The sequence below is a fragment of the Mirounga leonina genome, unplaced genomic scaffold, assembly GCF_011800145.1.
Source record: "Mirounga leonina isolate KUSES-001 unplaced genomic scaffold, KU_Mleo_1.0 Mir_175, whole genome shotgun sequence".
Taxonomy (NCBI): Eukaryota; Metazoa; Chordata; class Mammalia; order Carnivora; family Phocidae; genus Mirounga; species Mirounga leonina.
The window spans coordinates 24,634,841-24,657,696 of NW_023270453.1; the positions used below are offsets into that span (position 1 = coordinate 24,634,841).

Consider the following 22,856-nt stretch of genomic DNA (forward strand, 5'->3'; position numbering starts at 1 on the left):
CCAGGCCTACAGGTCTTTCACGTATCACCCAACAATTCATGAGCACCTACTCTGTGTCTATTTATGTAAGTCATGAGTACCTATTATGTGTCCATTCATGCAACCATCATAAGCACCAACTATGTATCCATTTGCCCAAAATACAATAAGCATCTACTGTGTGTTCATGTAACAATTTAAGAGCAGGAACTCTGTGTCCATTTATGCAAAAGTCATGAGCACCAACTATATGTACATCAGCTTAACATGTAATGAGCACCTATCCTGTGTCCATCGTGCAACATGTCTGGAGCACCTACTATGTGCCAAGAGCTGTGCCAGGAGCTGAGGATGCTGTGTGATCGAGACCCACCGGTCTCCGGCTCTGGCGGCGGACAGCGGCATCAAATACACACACGAAGGCGAAATTACACCGGGAGTCAGGTGCCTCATCTACAAGAGGAGGCTTTTCCTCTCCTGGACTCCTCAAAGCTGCGAGGCGGCGGGGCTGGCCAATAGCAGGAGGGCTGTTTTTGAACCAAGATTTGCCACCCGACAGCACAGCAGCGAGATAACCGGGCAGGGGCTCCAGATTGGCCCAAACAAAACACACTCAAGAACTCGAGTCTGGGTTCAACATTAGGAGGGAAAAGACAGCTTAGGCGGGTGCGGGGCTTTAGCACTCGCCGGCATCCACTCCTTCCACCTCCTAACCGCGGGGTTCCGGCGAGGCCAAGGACCCCCGCGGCGCTCAGGTTGGGGACGCAGGTTGTCCCAACTGCTGGGACCAAGACTGGGGCCGAGCGGAAGCCCGGACTGCTCCCGGCCAGACCTCGTCCTAATTCCACTGTGTGGGAAACTGAGGCCGAGGGCAAGGCGGGGACCAGCCCGGCGTGGGACAGGAGGGAGGGTCTGATCCCGGCCTCGAACCCTGGCTTGCGCCTCCCCGAATCCGGAGCCGGGGCCTCTGCCTGGCGGGCGCTGCCCGCGCGTTCCTGGAACTGGGCTGGGCGGAGAAACCAGGGCCTGCGGAGAGGCATTCCTGCCGCCCTCCCCGCCGCCCCGGGCCGTGGGGGGCCTGGCCAAGGTGACCCCGCGGGAGGGAGGCGAGAGGCCCCCGCCCCCTCGGCCGCAGCGACCTCCTCCATCTTCCCGGTCCTCGGGGCTTTTCCTCTGGGCCCGCACGCCCTCCCTCCGGTCACCCGCGCGCCTGCCCCCTCCCCGGGCTTCCCCAAGGGCGGGACATCCCTCCCCCCCCGCCCCCGACATCCCCAGGCCACCTCCGGGCCGTGTCCCAGCGCTGCCCTCGGGCCGGGGGCGGGGCGCGGCGGGGGGGGGTACCCGATGATGGGGCCGAGGAGGACGCGCGCCGCCCGGCCGCGGCCCGGCGCCCCCTCACTCCCGGTGCCCGCTCCCCGCGGCCCTGCCGCCCCACCGCCCTCTCTCCCTCCCCTCCCCCGGCCCAGGGCCGGCTCCCGGCCGCCCCCTCCCCCCGACGCGCACGCCCCGCCTGGCAGCTGGCGCCCCGGGCCTGGGGCCGCCGCGGCGAGAGGGGTTTGCTGGGAGGGCGGGCGCGAGGGAACCAGCGGGGGAGGGAGGAGGGAGCAAGGCCGCCCCCCGCGCCCCTCCTCCTCCCCCTCCTCCGAGGCTTGCCCGGCCCTCCTCCCGCCACCTCCCTCCTCCCTCCTCCCTCCCTCTCTAAGACATCCCCGCACGGCCCGGCCGCCGCGGCCACCTTCCCTGCCGGAGCTGCAGATGTGGCGGAGCGGCCGGGCGCCGGGCGGCCGTGCCAGGGGAGCCCGCGCCGCGTGAGCCTCGCGCCCCGGCCCCCGCCCGCCCCGGCCCCTCCCCGCTCGCTCCCCCGCCGCCCCCCGACCGCCGGAGCCCGCAGCCGGGAGCCCGACCGCCCCCGCCGCCGAGGTAGGAAGCCCCGGGGCGTCGCGCCGTGGGGACGGGCATGGGCGGGCGGCGGGGAGGGGGGGTGCTGGGCTGTCGCGCGGGGGCTGCGGGGGGCTGCGGGACCCGAGGGTCGCCTCCTCCTCCCGCGTCCGCGCCTCGCCCCGGGCCATTGTGAGCCCTCGCCGGGGCCCCTGCGCTCGCTCCCTCGCTCCCTCGCTCGCTTGGCTCGCGCGCTCCCTCCCTCGCCGGCTGCCCGGCCCCGTCCCTCCGTCTCTCCGTCTTTCTCCTCCCTCCTTCCCTCCCTCCGTCCGGAGGCCGGGCCGAGCCACGGCCGGGCCCAGGGCGGGAGCAAACTTCGGCGGGGAAGTTGGGCGGCCGCGGTGGGGGCGCGCTGCGGGGTGAGAGGGGGGCCCCCCGGAGCCTGGGCACCAAGTTGTCTGGGGCAGCGGGGCAGCCGCCCCTTCCCACGGCTGCGCCGGGGCTGTTTCTAGGACGGGGTTTGAAAGGTGTCTCCTCCCTTGTCCCGGAAAGTCTCCCCACTGCTGCCACTGGCTAGCCTGGGCCCTTCCTGGGCCGGGGGAGGGAGGCGTCCCTGGGGGTCAGGACAGGGGGTGCCCGCGCGTCAGGACTGGGAGCCGGAGTCCTGTCTGGCACTTGTTCGCCCTCCTCTGCTGTCTGGGTGGAAGCAGAAGAACCTGGCAAAGTGAAGAGGGCAGGGGTATCCAACGGCCTGAAGGAGGGTCTGGAGGGAGTGGGGGAGGGGGGGAGGCAGGTGCATCCCCACGGAAGGAGAGGCCGAGGAAGGGAGATGCTGGCACCCTGCTTCCCTGCAGGCCCCCTGGAATGGGGCTGGAATCCAGGCTGGCACCTGGAGGCCTTGGCACACTGCCCTGGCCAGTCGGGTACTCAGGCCACAGCAGGGCAGCATGCTGCCTCTCCCTCTGTCAGGGAGGGCCCGCCTGGCCTGGCCACCCTGGGGCAGTGATGGTTGCAGGAATCCTGGCCCTGCCCTGGGGCCTGGGAAGCGGGAAGGGATCCTGGGAGGAGCCCTGGGCCCCCAGCCATCACAGCCCGGGATCTTGGCTCTGAAGGGAACGCTTGACACTGAGGGGGCAGCCAGGCCAGCCGGGGACCTGGCCAAGGCCTGGGCTCTTGTGGCTCTTGGTCTAGGCCAGGGCCAGGGCCTGAGCTGTGGTCTTTAGAGGCAGCCTTCCTGAGGGGCTTACATCCTGGAGGGAAGGTGGTGCTTAGCTGAAGCTAGAGAACAGCGAGAGCCACCCTGCTCCCCCAGGGCCTTCCTTAGCTCCCAAGCTCAGGGAAGGGGAAGCTGGCCCCTTCGGCCTGCCCACCCACCCAATCCTCTCCAAGCCCCACTCCTGGTGCCACAGTACCACAGCTGTTCCAGCCCGGCCCACACACCTCTCCCCGTGACCTCGGAGCCTCCCCCTCTGCTCCTCCTTCTCCCCTCTGGGCCTGGGCTGGGCCTCCCAGCTGGCCCTGGCCCACTCTGGGGGAGGGGCTGCACCTGGGGAGCCCTTCCCAGGACACCCCTTTCCAGGCTCCAGCCCAGCCCATTTTACAACCCACCCCCAGCTCTGCTGGGCCCTGTCTGCAACCATCCAGGCAGGAGGCAGTGCCAGGGGGTTGGGGCACAGTTTATGGGGGTTGAGGACCCCTTGGAAGCCGCCCTGTTTTCCTTAGCTCCTTACCCTCCCCCTCCTTTCCGGAGCTGCCATTAGCGCTGACCCTGTGACCCCCAGAGCCTGCCCGCCCTTCCCTGTCTGTGACCTTTGACCTTTGGTGTTAAATCCCTCCAGCTGGGGCTCTTCGGCCCCTGAGTGACCCTGGCCCAGGTCCCCTGGGGGGGCCTCTCCCTACTCCTGGCTCTCTACACAGGGACACCTGCCAGTCCCTCCCTCACTGATGGGGAGGGGGCGCCCCAGGAAGCCAGACAGTGAGTCACCCCACTTCCAGGCACCACTGCTTTTAGAGTCAGTGGCTTTGGGGGATTCGCGAGAGCCAGGCCACAGCCTTGAGGGTGAGTGGGAAAAGCCCCTGGCCTGGGAATCTGATATCCTGGATTTGAGCTTGGGCCAGGCCACCAACTCCCAGGGGCCCTTGGGCCAACAACACCCCCCCCCCCACTTTCTAGGTCTCAGTTTCCTCATCCGTAAAACCAAGAGGTCAGACAAGGTGAGCTTCCCGAGCTGGAGTCCATGAGAAGACTTGTTGGTTGGGGGGTACTGAGACGTGGGGTCAGGCCAACAAAAGCCAACTCTCAATCATCCGTGGGTGGAGCCAGTATGAATAACTGGATGCCACAGACATCCAAAAACCTCATTTCAAACAATCGTGTGAACCGCGTCCCCCCAAAGCTTTTGTTGTTTCTAAAAAGCCAGCTGCAGATGGGTATGGCCACAGCAATGTCTTCTGCCCAGGCTCCCCTCGCTGGGAGTGCCCGCGGAGGGCCAGCTGCCCTGCAGGAAGACAAAGCTCTGTCAGGACCCCTCCTTGGGGCCTGTGAGGGGCCCCTGTACCCCTCCCGGCCCCACCTTGCAGCCCCGCACTCCCCTCTCCCCTCCTTCCCTGGCCTGGCCTTGGCCCCAGGCGGTGGGAGTGTCCTCTGCCACCTAATCCTCCCGGGGTCTGAACTGCGGTATAGAAGGAAGAATGTGTTTTCCTGACGACATTTTCCCATGTGCGTTTTCATCTACCCTGACTTGCCTGGAATCCGAATTTCCCACTTGGGCGAGGGGGTGGGGACGGGTGCTGGGCAGAGTTTGGGGCAATCCCAGGATGAGGGAGGGTGGCGACAGCTGTGGCTGGGGGACCAGATGTTGGGGCTGGCGTTTGGGGTGGGGCCCTGGTGCTGGGAGGCACACTGGGGTTTGGTGGGGGAGATGGCCGCTCTGGCTGTCCCCTCCGGCACCGGATGTCTCCCCAGGTTGTGTACCAGGGGAGGCTGTGGAGGCCCCTCACCCAAGCGGGGAGTTCAGCTCGCAGTGGAGAGGCCCTGAGCTGGGCAGAAGAGGGGGAAGAGCCTTTTCTGAGGCTGCAGAGAAGCCTCCCTCTATTCCGGGTTCTTACTGTAAATTTATATTTCACACAGATGATGGAGGCCAGAGGGTGACTGGTGGAAGGTGCTGGGTGGTCCCCCCTTCACCCAGAGGTGGGGAGCGCCCCTGGCTGGTGAGGGGGCAGCTTAGGGCCAGCCAGAAAGAGGCGGCTCTCACTTGCCTGAGTTGGTTCCCTTGTAAAAGGGCCGTAGAGGTGGGTGGCCCAGCCATGTGTCGGGGTGTCACCTCTCTGAGATGGGACACCCGGCCTTTCCCCAGCCTGCCACCCAGCCCGGGTGTGGAGGACCACAGCTTTTGCAAAGCCCATGGTACACATCTGCCCCAGTGAATCAGCGACCCCTGGTGAATCCCCATTCAGATTCAGGTGCGGCCAGGGGTGGGGACTCAGCATTTTCCACCTCCACGTGCTTTGCTGAACAGCCAGGGTTGAAGCTTTGATGCTGGACAGGAAAGGATGTGCTGCTGGGGGTTCCTGTGTAGGGGCGCAGCTCCAAGTAGGCAGGCCCTGGTTTCTCTCCGGGGGCCCCAACTCAGCCCTGCAAACCCCTGCTGCACTCCAGCTAATAACAATACCAGCTGAGGTCCCTAGGGAGGCAGGGATGGGCATGCCCACGGGGTCAAGGGATGGAGCAGCATGGGGGGAAGAACTCCCTGAAAAAAATCAGTGCCTTCCAATGGCCCCGGGAAGTTGGCAGGTGTGGACATCTGTCACCTGAAATTGCCCCATCAACCCTGTGAGGAAGATCCATTGATCACTGACAAATGAAGAAACTAAAGCTTAGGATGGAACAGGGCCAGTGGGCATCTGGGCCCAAGCTCCTCGGTCTGCTCTGGCTGGTCTGGGCGATGGTATCTGGTGGTCAGTTTCCCAGCCTGGGATAGGAAGGGATCCTGCTCTTGAGGGGAACCCAAGTGGGCCCCCAAACCCCACCCTTTTCCTGACACGGATCCTGCTGGCCTGAGTTGCAGACTGCTCCATGGAGGTGAGAGGGTCCCTGGCCCTTCTTCCCATTCCAGCTCTGGTGCTGTGGGACCCTCCCCGGGGAGCTCTGGGGGCCTCTACACAGCTGGTCCCCAGGGAGCCCCAGAGCCTGACCTGCCATCCTGGCTAGGATGCTTCTCTCCAAGCGCCCTCAGGCTGGGCAGGGTAGAGGCCTTGGCTCTGGGCATCTTGAGGGGCGGGAGCTCTGGCCTTCCTCTCCTCCTTCCCCTCCCAGATGGGATGGAGGTTTCTGGTTAACTGGTGGTCAGACTGGGAGGAGCCTGGGGGGCACGGAGATGTGAAGTGATTCCAGCATTGGGGTGTGTGTGGGGGGGGGCACTTTCCATCTGCTCCAGCTGCCCCCAGCGGGGGATGGGCAGAGGGACTAGAATCTTCCAGTGCTGTGACTGGGGGTCTGGGGAGAGGCTGGGGCTTCCTCAGGCCCTTTGTCTTCAATGCCTGAGAAGCCAGGTAGTACCCGCCACAGGGGGAGCCCCGCGATGCAGCGTGCGACATGTGTGTGCACACGTACTCCTGCCTTGGCAGATGGCTGCCTGGGGAGGGGACTGACCCAGCCCCCGGCCCCCTCCTCCAGTCATGGCCAAGGGCGGGTGGGAGGCTCCAGAGGCCCCAGGAGACTGCTGAGCTGCCTGAGTCAGCCCTGGGAAAACAATCCTGCCCATCTGACAGAGGGTCTTGTCTCCTTTGCACAAATGCACTCACAGGCTAGTGCCCCACTGGGACCCTGGGAGTCAGAGGGCTGTCGGTGGGGGCTTCTTGGCGGGGGTGGGGACTGAAGCTCAGAGATTTGAGGGCTTGGCCTGGGGTCACTTGGGGTCAGGGAGGGACCGAGGGGGACCGGAGCCCAAGGCTGTCTGGCCCTTGCCCCTGAAATGTCAGTTCAACCTGGGATTCCCCTCAGCTCTACTCCTGCCCGCCCCCCTCCCTGCTCCGCCCCCCCATCCACTGCACAGGCATGAGGGCATGACGTGGGGGCAGCTGCGTCCAGAGGAAGCCTCTCTCCCTCCCTTCTCCCCGTCGTCCATCTGGGTCTGGCTGGCAAGTCCCAGCCCGCCTGAGCCATTTCTCGCCTGGGCCACTCCCTCCTGCATCCAGAGCCCCCCAACCCCCATCCCCACACTTTCAGGCTGACTGCCCCTGAGCTGCGATGTCCCCCTCCCCCCTAGGCTGTGGGCCCTCCATTGTCCTGCCTGTTCTACAAAGCTCCCCCCACCCCAGTACTGCTGGCTGTCTGCCTGCCAGCCCCACCCTCTTTCAGGCCAGGCCCGCAGCACCACCTCAGGACACCTAGTGCTCACCCTGCTGGGTCCTAGGGACCCCGGGCCCCAAGGACCTGGAGCAGGCCAGGCCTGGCAGGGCGCTACCCAGTGGGTGTTTCCTTTTGGGTTTGGAGACTGCCCCCAGGTTCTAGACTTGCTTTGCTGCCAGATGGGACAAGCAGGGGACAGGCGGGGGTGGCAGGGAAGAGGGGCTGTGGGCAGGGGGTGGGAAGGGTAGGGGTGTGGGGCTGGAGTGCAGAGTTCATTGCAGAGCCCCTGCTGGGCCTGGTCGCAGGCTGTTCTTGGGTGGGCTCTGTGCCAGTGCTGGGTGGGAGTGGCAGGAGAGAAGCTGGGGGAACTGGGCCCTACCAGTCATCCCAACTGAACCAGGGCAATGCTGGCCACCCCATCCTTGTCCAGGTCTGCTCCCGGGTCCTTTGCCCTGGACAGGGAGGAAGAGGCCTCTGTGTCCAGGCCCAGTCCCTGCCTTTCACCTTGACCTTGGGCAAGCCACTTCCTTCTTTGGGCCTCAGCCCCTCCATCCCTACCCCCCTCACCCTGCTGGTGGGCACCACAGATGGGTCCATTCATTCAACAGACATTCACTGAGTGCCAGGTGTTTGGGAAAAGCAGAGGGCAGGTGTGATGGTGCTGTTCAGGGACTGGTTAGGGTGCTCAAGCTCCAGCTTACTTTAGGCCAGCCCTCTCCTTTCCTGGATGGGGAAACTGAGGCCCAGAGCTTTGCCCACATCAGATTGGGGCAGGCCGGTTTTCTGGCTCTGAGCCCCCAGCTCTTTGCATCGCTGCCCAGTTCACGATGGTGGAAGGAGTTAGCTCAGCGTGGGGGCCGTGGGAAATAGTGCAGTGGTCCGCTGCAGGAGGCCTTCACCGGCTCTAGGACTCCCTTCTTGGAATGAGGCTCTGCATGCCAGGTGCCGGAGTAAGTGCTGGGGCCAAAGGTCAGGGGGCAGTGCATAAGACACTCTGTGTGCAGGGCCAGGCATCCAGGGTATGTTCAAGAGCTGGTGACATGGGGCGCCTGCGTGGCTCAGTCGTTGAGCGTCTGCCTTCGGCTCAGGTCATATCCCAGGGTCCTGGGATCGAGCCCCGTGTCTGGCTCCCTGCTCTGCGGGAAGCCTGCTTCTCCCTCTCCCATTCCCCCTGCTTGTGTTCCCTCTCTCGCTGTGTCTCTCTCTGTCAAATGAATAGATAAAATCTAAAAAAAAAAAAAAAAAGAGCTGGTGACATTATGGCATTAGTGAGGACTTGGACCCTGGGTGATCGTGGCAGGCAGACAGGCTGTCGCAGGGCTAGGAACACTTCCCTCAGCAGCATGGGGACAGAAGCAGGTCCTCTGCTCAGCTGTCAGGCACCTGCTGCAAGAGTCTGAGGCTGGAGAGGGTGAATCAGGGAAGACTTGGTGCAGGAAGGGGTAGGAGGGGAGTGGCAGCTGGAGGAGAATATGGGAATGTGGAAGGTTGTGCAGCAGGGCCGGGCACCCAAGAGGTGAGCATCGAACTCATGGGAGAAAGGGAATCCTGAGAAAGGAGGTGTGCAGGGGAGAGCTTGAGGACAGGAGCCTCTGGGCTGGAAAGGAAGAGGGTCCTTTCTGTGTAGAGCACTCCATGACTCCCCGGTGCCCTCCAGGTCCTGGCCCAGCCTCCCTCTTGGGCCTCCTCCTCTCCTGAGTGACAGGCAGGTTTGCTGAAGGTCAGCCGAGCCACCCCAGGCCTCTACAGCATTGGGCCCAGAAGGAGTGTGGGCTTTGGAACCTGGCAGTGAACCCCAGATGTGCTACTTACAAGCTCTTGTGACCTTGGCAGGTGACTGAACCCTTCTAAGCTTCGATCTCCCTCTCTGGAAAATGGAGAGACTAGCACCTAATTTGCCAGGGGTTGGGGGGTCATGAGGATGAATGGAGATGGTGAGCGGGAGGCAGACTGGCCTGTCTGGCCTGCAGAACAAGTTAGGACCTGATGCCCCAACACTTCACCCCATGTCCCCACTGCTCGGGAGCAGCCCTCTGCCCCCCCCCCCCCCCCCCCCCCCCCCCAGCTGCTCTTGTTCCCCCACTGAGGTCCAGGTGCCTTTCATCCTCATTCATCTGTGGGCCCCCAGGACTGATGGGGTGGAGGGCCTGGTGTTGGAATGCATAACTGAGCGATGGGGTAAACGAGGCAGAGGGAGGGAAGGGCCAAAGTCCAGAGCCCGCCTTGGCCGCCTCTGCTCAGAGTTGGCAGGTGCTGTTCCGTGGGCCTGGTGCTCGTCCTGGGCTGGTGGGAGGGGAGGGCCATGGGCAAGAGCCCCCAGGACTCAGGAGGTGTTCATCGGGTTGTCTTACAGCCTGATTTGGCTGGGCAAGGGCAGCGTTTCCTTCCCTTTGGGGCCTGGGCCTCATCCCTCGTACTCCTCATAACTCCTGGGTCCCAGGCCTGCTGCTGGTCACGTGCTGTGCCCTGTGTGTATGGTGTCTGAGCACAGGTGGGACACAGATTCATTGCCTCTACGTCGCGGTGCCGTGGGGGCCCGCCCATGTCCTGTGGGACACAGGCCGTAGCCTTTGCTCGCCCCAGGGAGTTCTGGCGGAGTGCCCAGCCCTGCCTGTCCGCCCTGAGGGGCAGTGCTGCCTGGCAGGGCCTGGACTGCTCCCGCCGAGGCCTCAGTGGGTGTGTGGCCCTGTCTGGCTCCCCCGAACCCCATGCCAGATCCTCCCAGGGATTTGGGCCGCCTGGGCCTGGCCCTTCCCTTCCCAGTCCGAGGGCGGGTGTGGGGGCTGCTTGGCGGGCTCGCCTCTGGCTGAGGCCCAGGTGCAGGCAGTGCTTAAAGCCCCACGCACCACCTCCCCCCCACCCCCGCCAGCAAGCTGGGCAGACAGGAAAATACCAGACATAGTTGTGCAAAGGTGGCTGCAGGCAGGCAGGCAGTAGGGGGTGGAGGCCGTTGAGATGGGGGCCTAGAAGCCACCAGGCCTAAGGGAGTCCTCTGTGCCAGGCTGGCCCCTGCATCTGGACAGGCACGCGCGTCTGTGTGAGTGTGTGTGTTCGTGTGTGGGCTGGGCCCGTGTGTGAGTCGCTCCTCCCTACCTGGTGTCACTGGGGAAGCCAGGACCGGTGAGGGGTGTGGGCGTGGGGGTGGGGGAGCCAGCTGTGGGCCTTCCAGCTTCAGCACTGCTCAAGTATCTGGGTGACCTTGGCAGGCTAAGTTATTGCATGGGGCACCCCCAGCCCAGGGCCAGGAACAAGAATTCTCGGAGCTACGTCTCCTGCGTGCCAGGCGCTGGGCCAAGCTCTCCCTGTGGGATGTCCCCAATCCCTACCTTGCCCTATGAGCTGGCACCTTACTGTGCTACCTATGTTTCTGACCAAGGCTCCTAGTGGGCAGCAGGGCCCCATCTGAGGCCCCACAGCCAGGGGCGAGAGCACAGGGGCCTCGGACCAACTAGCCTGGCTCTGGGTAGTGCTATCTAAACATGCCCGAGTGGAGGTTCCTGGCACACACCCTTCTTCAGGTGCTGCCCAGCTGAGGGCTTTCCTGAGGACCCCATGGCTGAGGGCAGAGAGCTCAGCCCTGGTTGGGTCACCTGGGGCACTTGCACTCCACCTGGGTGGGGTCTGCTCCGCCCCCCCCCCCCCGGGGGACCTGGGGAGGCTCGGGAGGCTGGCTGAGGGCCCATCTTGAGATGGGGGCAGGGCCTGCCTGCAGAGTGAGAGGTTCCCAGGGAAGAACCCCTTGGTCTTACAGGAAGTACGCTGGCCCTGGCCCCTCTCCTGGGACCTGCTGGGCGAGGCCTCAGGATAAGCCCCTCCTCTGGGTCCCGGGAGGAGCCCTGCTCCTTCCAGAGTTGCTCAGAGACTCCAGGGCCTCCCTCCTTTTCTTTGAGCAGTTGAGCTCTAGAAGGTGGCTAGGCTCAGCTGTGGCCACTGCCCAGGACAGCTGATGCCTGAGGCTCTCTGAGGGGCACCAGCTTGTTTAGTTGCACCTTACAATGAAGGCCAGTTGCGCTCAGGTGAGGGGGAGACAGTGGTGTGTGTGGATGCCGTGGGGAGGGTCAGTCCCCCCACCCAGCTGTCCTCACAGCTCCAGACTAGCCAAAGGCTGGACGTGTCAGTGATGGTGACAGTTAATTCAACAAGTTTGACCAAGTACCTACTATGGGCCCAGCATTGTTTCAGTTGCTGAATATTACATAATAATGGGAGACATTAAGAAATCACTGGATGGGGGCACCTGGGCGGCTCAGTCGTTGGGTGTCTGCCTTCGGCTCAGGTCATGATCCCAGGGCCCTGGGGTCAAGCCCCACGTCTGGCTCCCTGCTCAGCGGGAAGCTTCTCCCTCTCCCACACCCCCTGCTTATGTTCCCTCTCTCGCTGTCTCTCTGTCAAATAAATAAATAAAATCTTTAAAAAAAAATCACTGGATGTGTGCATCACCACCCAAAGCCCAGTGAGGAGTTCTTATTACTATTAGGATCATCCCATTTTAGAGGTGAGGACAATGAGACAGGGAGGTGACCTGCCCTAAGTCACATGGGCAGGAAGTGACAGAGCCAAGCTGGAGACCCAGGTGGTCTGACCGTACTTGGACCCCTGCTCTGCTGCCTGCTCAGGAAGGGGCGCGCTGAGAGGATGGGGTCTGCCCCTGCCCGCACCCCTGCCTCTGGCCGCCAGGAGGGTGGAGCTCTTGGCCAGAGCAGGGAGGGAGCCGGAGCAGTTCCCAGGAATGTGGGGCCGTTTGCTTTGGCAGCATATCTGCCCTCGGCTCTCCAAGCCTCCCTGTGGGCCCCCCCCCCTCAGGCTGGCCCCTCCAGCGCCCACCCACTGCCTGCTGCCCCTCCTAGGCTCTGTACCTAGATCCCACAAACCCCTGGGCAGGGAGGGGGTGCCAAGCTGGAGCCCTTTTGCCTGCCCCTCCCCACATCCTTGGGCAAAGGAGGGGCTGATAGTGAACTTGGCTTCTGGACTCACCTGGGCTTGAAATCCAGTTCTGCCACAGACAAGCTGTGTGACCTTGGACAGGTCACTTAATCTCCCTGAGCTTCAGTTGTGACATCTGTAAAATGGGGGTGGCCAGCACCTGCCTTAACAGGTGGTTGTTGGTCCTGTTGTCATGTAATATTCACCTGAGGCTTCCAGCTGGCTTGCTCCCCACCCCAGCGCTCAGTTTCCCCATCTATGAGAACTGCATGTTGATAGCCATGATCCCAGTCACCAAACACCCCTGCACCCACAGAGCACGGGGGAGGCTGGGGACTTACTTCCTCTTTCCATGCGATACCAAGAAAGCCACTGGGCTTTTGAGAGGTGCATCTTGGACCCTTGTCCCCAGGTTCTAGGCTAGGTGAGCCATGGCTGACCAAAGGGCAGTTTCAGGACCACGGGGGCAATAAGGGGTGTCCCTTACATGGCCCCATGCTGCTGTGGGGTGGGCAGGGAGAGCCCCCATCTTACAGAGAGCCCTGTCCTCTCTGCTTCTGGCCAGGAGCCCCTGAGTGCTTCTCAGGGTGGGTATGCCTAGCTGCCCCCCTCCACCTACGCAGGCTGCCCTCCAAGCTCCGGGCCAGCCAGCTGACCTCCCTCAAGCAGGGAAGGAGCGGCTTTATCCAGAGCGGAGTCCAGCCCACTCCCGTGGGTCTGGTGAGCTCGAGCCTCAGTTTCCCCATGTGTACGACAGGGGCAACGACGGCCTCTACTCCCAGTAGGGGTTTTAGAGGGTTCGGAGAATTCCTGGACAGCCGGTGCCTGGCACAGGGTAGGTGTTGGACGCATGCTGAACCCCACCCCACGCCACAGGGCCCCCGCGGAGTCCGTGCGCGGTCCGGACCTCGGTTTCCCCCGCCCCCCGCGCTCGCCCCGCCCGCCGCGGGTGGGCTCGGCCGCCAGGTAGGCCGGGCCAGGCGGGGGCGCTCGCCGGGCGCTGCAGCTGGGGGCCGTCTGCGCGCGGCGGGGCGGGCGCACAATAGCGGCCATTGTCTGGGCCCGGCCGGCGGGGCGGGCGCGGCGGTCGGGGGCCGGGCCCCGGGGTGGGGGGATGGGGGAGCCAGCGCGGCCCACCCTCGGGGTGACCCCCGCCCCCCGGGGACGCCGGCCGGGGTCCCGCGCCCGCCCCGCCGCCCCGGTGGTCCCCGCGCCGCCCCGCTTCCTCCGGCTCCCTGGGCTCTAATTAGTTCCTTTCGCAGCTGGAGCAGCAGCGCGGCGCCCGGCAGCGCGACCCCCTCGGCGCCGCCTCCCCGCCCGCCTGCGGCGAGGGGGTCGCGCCCGACCGCTGCCCCGCCGCAGGTTCGGTTCCGAAGCTCGCCCGCGCCCTCGGAGCCGTGCGCGTCACCCTTCGGAGCGGCCCTGGCCTCCTGGGAAACGCGACGCCCGAGTGTCCCCCTCCCGCCCGCCCCAGCCCGCCTGGGTGTCGGGAGCGTCGAATCGGGTGACGGCGTGGCTGGCCTCCGCAGGTTCCAGGCCCTGCCGCTTTCCCCTCTGGGCCTCCGAGGCCCAGGCGAGTGCCACCCTGGCTGTCGCCTTCCCCCCTTCCCCCAGCCCCGGAACAAGGGGAACAAAGAGCAGAGCCCCGCTTCAGAAATGGCCTCTGCAAGCTGGGGGGTGGGGAGTAGAAGGAGACACCTTGAGGTTGGCCAATCAGGACAGGAGAGAGGTCATGGGGTCTTTCCCCTGGTGTGGGGCCACCTTTCGGAGGACAATTCTGGGTGGGGCTGGCCTGGGGTTGGGGGATGCTGAGAGCTTTTGGGGTGGCTGCTTCTCCCTTTGGGGGAGGCCTGGGCCTCAGGACTGTGTTCTGGGTTCTTCCATCGGAATGAATCCCTGCCTCCCTGGGCAGAAGCCAGTGACAGGAAGTGTGTGTGGGGGGGTTCTCTGCTGGGGACTGGGCCTGCTGATTAAGGGGGGTGCTGGAGTCCCCACTCCCACCTGGGTACTATGCCTACCCTGTCCCAGGAAACAGGCTCCTCTTGTGGGGCCTTCCTAGTTGCATGTTGAGGCATGTTTCCTGCAGGTCTTCAGCACAAGGTGACCCAGGGTCTAGGGCTCCTCCCTGGACCCCGTCTGGCCAGGGGTGGAGGAGAGTAGGGCAGATGCCAAAGGAAGTTACCTGGACAGGGTTGCCAATCAAAGTGTCAGTTTGAATTCCCAGTTCCCAGACCATCCTGCCCGCATGGTCCCCTTGTCTGGAAGGTCCAGTTGGGAGTGGGGGATGGAGGCTGTGGGGAGGCCTGTGGCCCTAGGCCAGCTGAAGGACCAGGCCACCAGCCCTTCCTGGCTCCTGAATTCTTAATCAGCATAAATATTTACTTCCTTCCTCCCCTTCTAGGCTCCCAGCACAGAGGAGCTTCAGGGAGGTTGGACTGGGCCTGTGTCTAAAAATAAACAGGTGGAGGGACAGGCAGACAGACAGACATTACTGGGAGAGGGGGGTCAGGCAGAGGGCAGCTCCCTGCCCAGCCAGAGGGAGAGTGGAAGGGGCCCAGGTCCATCCATCACTGTCACCCACCCACCTGCCCGCCTTGGGTCTGGAACTCCTGAAGGGCAGGGTGGCAGCCTGATCCCACTTGCATCGCCGGGAGCGCCTGGTCCATGCGTGGCCTGGGGGGCAAATCCAAACAGATCTGACTGCTTCCACCTGATGCAGTTTAACTGGGACAAGTCAGGTCACAGACAGGGTCCCACGACCAAGTGTAGCTGCCCCTCCTTGGGCTCCAATATTTTAGCCATGTGCTGGTAGGGTCTTGGGATGTCCTCGAAGCAGAGGATCCTAACTGAGGTAGGGGACTGCCTCGTTCCCTGTGTGCTTGGAGGGTCTTGGCAGAAGGAGAGCTTGTCAGGGGAGATGGATGGGCCAGGACTTGGGACCAGAGAAAATTGTTTATAATGTTGCTGAGGTGCATGGCCTGGAAAAAAGATGAGTGGGGACATAAGGGCTGTCTTCCTCCTTCCGGCTCCATGAAGCAGCTCTGCATACATGGGAGGCACGTGCGCGTGTACGCGTGTGCGTGCACACACGCACACACAGCTGAGATGTATGATCATTTACCATGTGGTGGTTACAGGGGTGTTCTGTTTTAAATTATGAAAACGTGGATTTGGTGAATGACATGGACTATCTCATGGTGTTGGCTTGTTTATCGGGTAGATTTTCAGGGTGTAATCATCTCAATTAGCAAATGCAAGGATACACTTTGACCACATGTGGAAAGGTTGCCCCTGGAAAAAGTTTGAGTTTGGAATAGTTGACCTTGCTCTTGGGTCATTTGAATGTGAAGAAACTCACACCATTGAGAAGTGTTAAGGAACCATGAAAATACCAGCATGAGAACTTATAATAAAAGAATATCATCACCACTGAAAAAAAAATGATGTATACATATATTTCATTAACCACCCGAGCTGGTCCACTTCCCTCCAACCCTGTCCCTGGCCGGCCTGGCTGGGCCACAGTCCCCAGCTGCCCCCTGGTGGCAGCCCAGACCCTCTGACTCCCTGGGCCTATGGGCACCTCTCTTCTGGGCCTCACCTGGGAGGCAAGGCCCCCTGCCTGCACCCCCATCCCTTGGGCCAGGCTCTGCACAGCTCGCCTGAGGCAAGGTCGCAGCCTCCTTCCCTTGCAGGTGACCACAGCTGCCTGGGAAGCCCGACACAGCGAGCCCTTGGTGATCAGGAGCTGAGAACCACTAATGGCTACCTTGGAAGACACTCGTTGCTCTTTTGGTCTGGTTTTGGGTCCTCAGGCTCAAACCAGGCATGTGATCCCGAGCACGACTTTCCACTTGGTCAGAAATGACCTTTGGGACTTGGCTGACCAGTTCCAGGGAGATCTGGCTTTGAAGCTGGTAGCTCTGCCACTTCTTAGCTCTGTGACCTGAGGCAGTGTCTCTAAAACTCAGTTTCACGGCAAAATGGACTCTCTGAGCTTTGCCTCCAGAAAAGACTTGAGGGCAGTGGATGTAGAAGCTCTTAGTAGGTGTTTGGTGCTCCTCATGTGACCCGGGGCCAGAGCCAGAGGGTCCCCCTTCCCAAGGAGACAGCGCTCATGCTGCCGCACATCCTCTCCTGACGGCTTCCGTGGGTGCAGCCTGAGAAGCCTGAGGTCACAGTGTCACAGCACAGCTCCTGTCCTCCCCCAGGTTCCTGCCTGAATACCAGCTTGGGAGCTCCCCACTGCCTGCAGCCACCTCCGACCAGCCCCCCATCACCATGCACTCCTTGGACGAACCGCTCGACCTGAAGCTGAGCATCACCAAGCTCCGTGCGGCGAGAGAAAAGCGGGAGAGGACGCTGAGTGTGGTCCGGCACCGGGCTCTGCACAGGGACCTCGGCCTGGTGGATGACAGCCCCACCCCGGGCTCTCCGGGCTCCCCGCCCTCAGGTACAGCAGCACCCTGGGCAGGGGGTGGGTGGGGGGGGTCTCAGGCCCTGATGGAGCCGTGGCAATGGGAAGAACGTCCAAGGTGTGTCCCCGAGGATGTAAGCAAGCCCCTTGCAGCTTTCAGCTTAGAGCTAGAGCTCTGTCCATTTATCCTCCCAGCAGTTTGTCTCTGGAGGTGACCTTGTCCCTGGGGGGAGGCAACTGACCTGCCCCGTTCATGAAGCTGGCCCAGCAGAGCCAGGATTCAAACTAGGCCTCAGGGAGGACATGGAGGCGCTGGTAAGGGGGAGCAGGGGATTCACAAGCGGTGACCGAGGCCCTGTGACCCAACTCCTGGGCTTTGAGGCAGCGTGGCTGGTCAGTCAGGTCCGTGCAGACTGGGGACTGAGCCCAGCAAGTGCCTCTCAGCAGGTGCTTGGGGCTCAGGACTTCCACTCTGCCTCCTCTGGACCCTGAAAACCAGACCCACCATGTCTGAGCTAGAAGGCTCTGGAAGCAGCCTGGCCCAAACCCCTCCTGTTACAGAAGGGCGCAGCGAGGCAGGAAGGGCCCAGGACAAGTCAGAAAGTCAGAAAGGTCCCTACCTGCCAGGGTGACAGCAAGCCAGGAGCCTGGCTTCAAGTTCCTGTTCAGTGGGTACTTTCCACTCCCTGTCTTACCCAATGGCTGAGCTCTCATGGTGGCAAAGATTCCATTTGTCACTTGTACAGGCTGCTGCTCAGATGCTTGGGGTTCCAGAGTGGTCTGGGGGTGTGGCTGGTATCTGTTTTCAGGATTCGGAGGACTCCCAGCTCCAGCACCCCTGAATAGTGCTTCTCCCTTAGGCTTCCTGCTGAACCCCAAGTTCCCTGAGAAGGTAGAGGGACGCTTTTCAGCGGCCCCCCTGGTGGACCTCAGCTTGTCACCGCCGTCTGGGCTGGATTCCCCCAATGGCAGCAGCTCGCTGTCCCCTGAGCGCCAGGGCAACGGGGACCTGCCTGCAGTGCCCACTGCCCCGGTAAGGAGGGAGTGCGGGTTCTGGAAAAGAGGTGTATTGGTTTCCTGGAAAAGACCATAAACTGGGTGGCTTAGAACAACAGAAATGTATTATTCTGTCATAGTTCTGGAAGCGAAAGTCTGAAGTCAAGGTATTGACAGGGCTGTGCTCCCTCCGAAGGCTCTGGGCAAGAATCTTTCCTCACTTCTTTCCAGCTTCTGGTGGCTCCCAGCGTCCCCTGTCTCATAGCAGTGTCATTCCAATCTCTACCCCCGGTGCCACCTTGCCTTCCTGCCTCCATATATCTCTGAGTTCAAATCTCCCTTTCTTTTATGAAGACATCCATCACTGGATTTAGTTCTCCCCAACCCCATATGACTTTTTTTTTTTTAAGGGAGAGAGAGAGCAGGGGTGGGGGCAGAGGGAGAGGGAGAGAATCTTAAAAGCCGGCTCTATGCCCAGCGTGGAGCCGAAGCCGGGTTTGATCTCACGACCCTGAGATCATATCCTGAGCTGAAATCAAGAGTCAGACACTTAGCAGACTGAGCCACCCAGGCACTCCCAGTAAGGCTTCTTAACTTGATTGCATGTGCAGAGACCGTATTTCCAACTAGGGTTACACCCAGAGGTACAGGGAGTTGGGACTGGGATAACTCAACCTGCCACAGGAGGAGACAGAGGGGGTGTGGGCCTCCTGGCCCAGCGGGGAGCACTGACCCACTCTGCCCCCGTCCCCCAGGACTTCCAGCCACTGCGCTATCTAGATGGCGTCCCTAGTTCCTTCCAGTTCTTCCTGCCTCTAGGCTCCGGGGGGGCCCTGCACCTGCCTGCTTCCTCCTTCCTCACCGCCCCCAAGGACAAGTGCCTCTCACCAGAGCTCCCCCTGCCCAAACAGCTGGTGTGTCGCTGGGCCAAGGTGAGTGGGGGGCCAGGAACGGGGGGCCAGGGCCGGGGTGGGCGGCCCCACGAAGACTCAGAACCCTCCCCGGCCCCACAGTGTAACCAGCTCTTCGAGCTCCTGCAAGACCTGGTGGATCACGTCAATGACTACCATGTCAAGCCTGAGAAGGACGCAGGGTACTGCTGTCACTGGGAGGGCTGTGCCCGCCATGGCCGAGGCTTCAATGCCAGGTGAGGGAGGGCGGGGGGGGGGCTCGAGGAGGGCGGGGGGGGGCTCGGGTGTCCGGCGAGCTGCGTCGAGCTCCCCTGTGCCCTCCCTGGAGCAGGTACAAGATGCTCATCCACATCCGCACACACACCAACGAGAAGCCGCACCGCTGCCCCACCTGCAGCAAGAGCTTCTCTCGCCTGGAGAATCTGAAGATCCACAACCGCTCGCACACAGGTGAGCAGCTGGGTGGCGGAGAGGTGAGGGACGCGTCCCTTCTCGAGTGCCACTTCTGGGGGGCACCCCTCACTATCCACTCCTGGAGCATGGACACATCTCCCTGCGTGGCATCAGCACCGCTGTCGTGTGATCGACCGACGGATGCCGCCTGTAAGGCGCGTGCTTGTGCCTCGCTGTGCTCAGCACACGGTGGGGCCAGCTCTGGTGACAGAGCCACACACCTAATTTTAAATTTCCTAATTGCAAAAAAAAAAAAAAAAATCCAAATTGCCGCATTAAAGAAAGGACAAAGGAATAGGTGAAATGAATTGTAATACACATTTTCTTGAATCCAATATATTAAAAAGCGATCAGTGAGACGCTGGAATTAATCTTGTGCAAAGTCTGGAATCACAGTCTGGGGAGTATGTTTCCCCTCACTCGCAGCACATGTCAGTGTGGGCCAGCCACACTTCAAAGGTGCACCGAGAGTGGCTACCAGACATTTAGTCAGTCTGGAGGCATTTTGCTGCACCAGGACCAGATACAGCGGAGCGGGCATTCCTGCAGTGCTTACTGTGGGCCCCCTCCCAGCAGGGGCTTCCCGGAAGTATGTAAGCAGATTTGTGGTCCTGCCTGTTGAAGTGGTCGCTGTCATCCCCAATCGAGCACAGGACTGAGGCCAGAGGCACACAGTCAGGCCAGAGCAGAGCAGGGGGTGACCGGGTGGGCTTCTCAGTGGCTGTGCCCCGCTGTCCCCACCTGGGATCAGATCTCGTGCCGGGTGCTGGGAAGACCATCCCCCACATCGGACAGTCCGTGATCGCAGGGGGATCTTGGTCCAGGGTGAGGGGCCTGGGGCGGCCCGGGGTGGGGCTGGGGCTAGGAGCCCGGGCTGCAGAGAGGCCCCTCATGCCCCGCTCCACCCCGCAGGTGAGAAGCCCTATGTCTGCCCCTACGAGGGCTGCAGCAAGCGCTACTCCAACTCAAGCGACCGCTTCAAGCACACACGCACACACTACGTAGACAAGCCCTACTACTGCAAGATGCCCGGCTGCCACAAGCGCTACACAGACCCCAGCTCGCTGCGCAAGCACATCAAGGCCCATGGCCACTTCGTGTCTCACGAGCAGCAAGAGCTCCTGCAACTGCGCCCACCCCCCAAACCACCGCTGCCCACCCCCGACGGCGGCCCCTATGTCAGCGGAGCCCAGATCATCATCCCCAACCCTGCTGCCCTTTTTGGAGGCCCCGGCCTGCCTGGCCTGCCCCTGCCCCTGGCCCCTGGCCCCCTTGACCTCAGTGCCCTGGCCTGCGGCAATGGCGGGGGCGGTGGGGGAGCGGGGGGCATGGGCCCCGGGCTGCCGGGCCCCGTCTTGCCCCTCAATCTGGCCAAGAACCCGCTGCTGCCCTCACCCTTTGGGGCTGGTGGACTGGGCCTGCCTGTGGTCTCCCTCCTCGCTGGCTCCGCTGGCGGCAAGGCCGAGGGGGAGAAGGGGCGTGGGGCAGTGCCAGCCAGGTCTCTGGGCATGGAGGGCCGCAAGACGCCCCTGGAGAGGACTGAGAGCAGCCGCTCCCGGCCAAGCCCTGACGGACTCCCCCTGCTGCCAGGCACCGTGCTGGACCTGTCCACGGGTGTCAACTCAGCAGCCAGCAGCCCAGAGGCACTCGCTCCTGGTTGGGTGGTCATCCCGCCGGGCTCCGTGCTGCTCAAGCCAGCCGTGGTGAACTGAACCCGCCTGCAGGATGGCTACCCGCAGCCCAGCTAGCAGCTCCCGGCCCTGCCCCGACGAACGGAAACTCTTCTGCGAAATAGCAATAATGTCCTCCTGCCCCCGGGGCCCGCCCTGTGTCCCCCAGGCGGACCCAGCCCCAGACAAGCTGGGCAGCAAGGATGGTGCTAGAAGGTCATTGGTGGTGTCCCAGGCTCTGGAGGGGAGCTGGTCCTGCCAGCCAGGGAGAGCCGTGCTCCTGGGTGCTGAGGCCTCACTCACCTCTGGCCCTCCCCCTGCCCTGTCCTCCACCTAGCCCTCAGTAGCCCCCCACCCGCCCTGTGACTCCCTCAACCAGTTGCCAGCCTGGGTAGGGCACCCTCCCTCCCTGCCTTGCCCACCTGCCAGCCATGTCCCCATCCTGCCTAGCCTCTCTGGGCCCCTGCTCTGGGGGCTTCTTGGACCCCTTTCCCTCTGGCCCACCCTCCAGAGGGAGAGCAAGACAGACGCAGGCAAAGCCACAGGAAGAAGCCACCTTATCCCTATGACAAGGCGCCTCCAAACTCAGAGAGGGAGGCCCGCTCTGCCAGCTGCCCCCCCCCCCCCCACTAGCCCGTCCAAAAACAGCCAGCACTACCTGAGGGTTGGCCCCTCTCTGGGCCGGATGCTCTCCCAAGTGAGGGGACTGTGACCGCTCACCTGCCCCTTTGCTGCTGGGCCTTCTCCCTCTATTTTCAGGGAGCCCCGGGAGTGTGGGTAGTGGAGCCCTGAGCGAGGAGGGGAGATGCCAGGACCCTGGGCCCTCGCTTGGCTCAGGGAACAGGTGGGGCAGGACCTGGCCTGGGGTGGTGCCACTCTGCACAAGGGACTACGGTGGCTTGCAGGGTGTCAGGAGGTGGGAGGCTGGCTGGGGACAACCCCAGGCTGGGACACAGCTCCCATTCTGGGGGTGCCAAGTCACAGCCAGCACACAGGGGAGGGAGGGCTCCAGGCCAGGGCTGGGCATGGGAGCTTTGCAGAGGCCATGGACTGAAAGCCCTGGGCTTGGGGGGTGAAGCAAACAAGGATGGCCGTGGGAGGGCCCAAGCCCTCTGCCTGGGAAGGGGAAGCTGGAGGAAGGAGCCTGGGTTTACGACATGGCTGTTTGCTTTGGCTTTCCCCTGTTGAGCCTGTCCTAGAGGTGTCCCCAACCCCTGCCCACCACCTCCCCCGTGGCACAGGCCGGAATAAGCTAAGAATGCCAGTGTCCACGTGCCCCACCACCCACTGCCCAGTTCCACCAGGCTCTGGGGCTGCAGCATTATGCTTCCCCTCACCCTGAGCCCTCGCTGTTCCCTCCCTGGAGGTGGCCTGGTGCCATTTGGGAGGTGCTGGCCCCCGCAGTCAGGACTCCTGGCGCCTTGGCCACACGACCAAGCACTCCATTTCCCCTGCTGTAAGACAGGGAGCTGCAGGCCAGCAGTGGGGTCGTCAGCAGCCCTGCGGCCTTCACCGTTGCCTGGACTGCCCCTCTCTCCTAGAGGGGTCACCCTGCCTGGGCCTGCCCTGACAGAGCCTGGCGGTGCTGGCTCTGCCCCTTGAAGGGGCTGTGAGCAGAGCAGGAGGGAGCTGGTCTCCTTTCTTCGGGCCCCACCCAGGACCCAGGCCTTAAGTCCCCAGTTGGGGGTGAGGGCTCTGAGACTCAAGCCCAGGGAGCAGAGGAACAGGGCACTGGAAGGCGACATTAGCTCAGCATGTGACTCGGTGATAGACCAAGCTCGGAAGGGCTGGTATATGTGTTGTTGTTGTGGGTTTGTTGTTGCACATTCCAGGATATCAGTATTTTAACAGGTTCTAAGTGCCTTTCTATCGTAGCTTATGTTTTTCCTCCTCTTGGCTCCATTGCTGTTAGCATAGAGTTTAAAAAAGAAAAAAAAGAGATAAGCTAATGACTATAACAATATATTCCTCCATGTGAGAGGAAGTTTATAAAGAAACAATAAAAGTCAGTTGCAAAGATGGTTTCTGTCTTGGCTGTGCCGTGAGCGGAGCCACCCTGCTCGAGAACCCCAACCGTCCTGTGCCTGGTATGGGTTGCCCACCCCCAGAATGCGGCACTCAGAGGCCCTGTTCCAGGGCTTCCTTCCAACCCGGGGGCTGCCACAACTGCCAGGTCTGCTGCTAGGAGGGGGTGGGTGCCGAGGGGGCGGAGATGGAAGATTCTGGACAAAGCATCATGGGTTCAGGTCCTCACCCTGCTACTACCTGCTGTGACTTTC

The 22,856-nt window shown here is 62.5% G+C and overlaps 2 protein-coding genes across 2 annotated transcripts; one reads left to right on the forward strand and one right to left on the reverse strand.

Moving 5' to 3' along the window:
* The first annotated feature begins 1,855 nt into the window (after positions 1–1,855).
* On the forward strand, positions 1,856–22,496 carry GLIS2 (GLIS family zinc finger 2). The gene is made up of 7 exons (XM_035022151.1): positions 1,856–1,899; positions 16,342–16,583; positions 17,408–17,580; positions 18,299–18,475; positions 18,557–18,690; positions 18,786–18,904; positions 19,820–22,496. Exons 2-7 carry the CDS (start codon positions 16,412–16,414, stop codon positions 20,617–20,619), a joined length of 1,575 nt encoding a protein of 524 aa, XP_034878042.1. The 5' UTR covers positions 1,856–1,899; positions 16,342–16,411; the 3' UTR covers positions 20,620–22,496.
* On the reverse strand, positions 21,391–22,338 carry LOC118021782. Its single transcript, XM_035022152.1, has one exon. The coding sequence runs from the start codon at positions 22,320–22,322 to the stop codon at positions 21,411–21,413; it is 912 nt and encodes a 303-aa protein (XP_034878043.1). The 5' UTR covers positions 22,323–22,338; the 3' UTR covers positions 21,391–21,410.
* Positions 22,497–22,856: the final 360 nt, after the last annotated feature.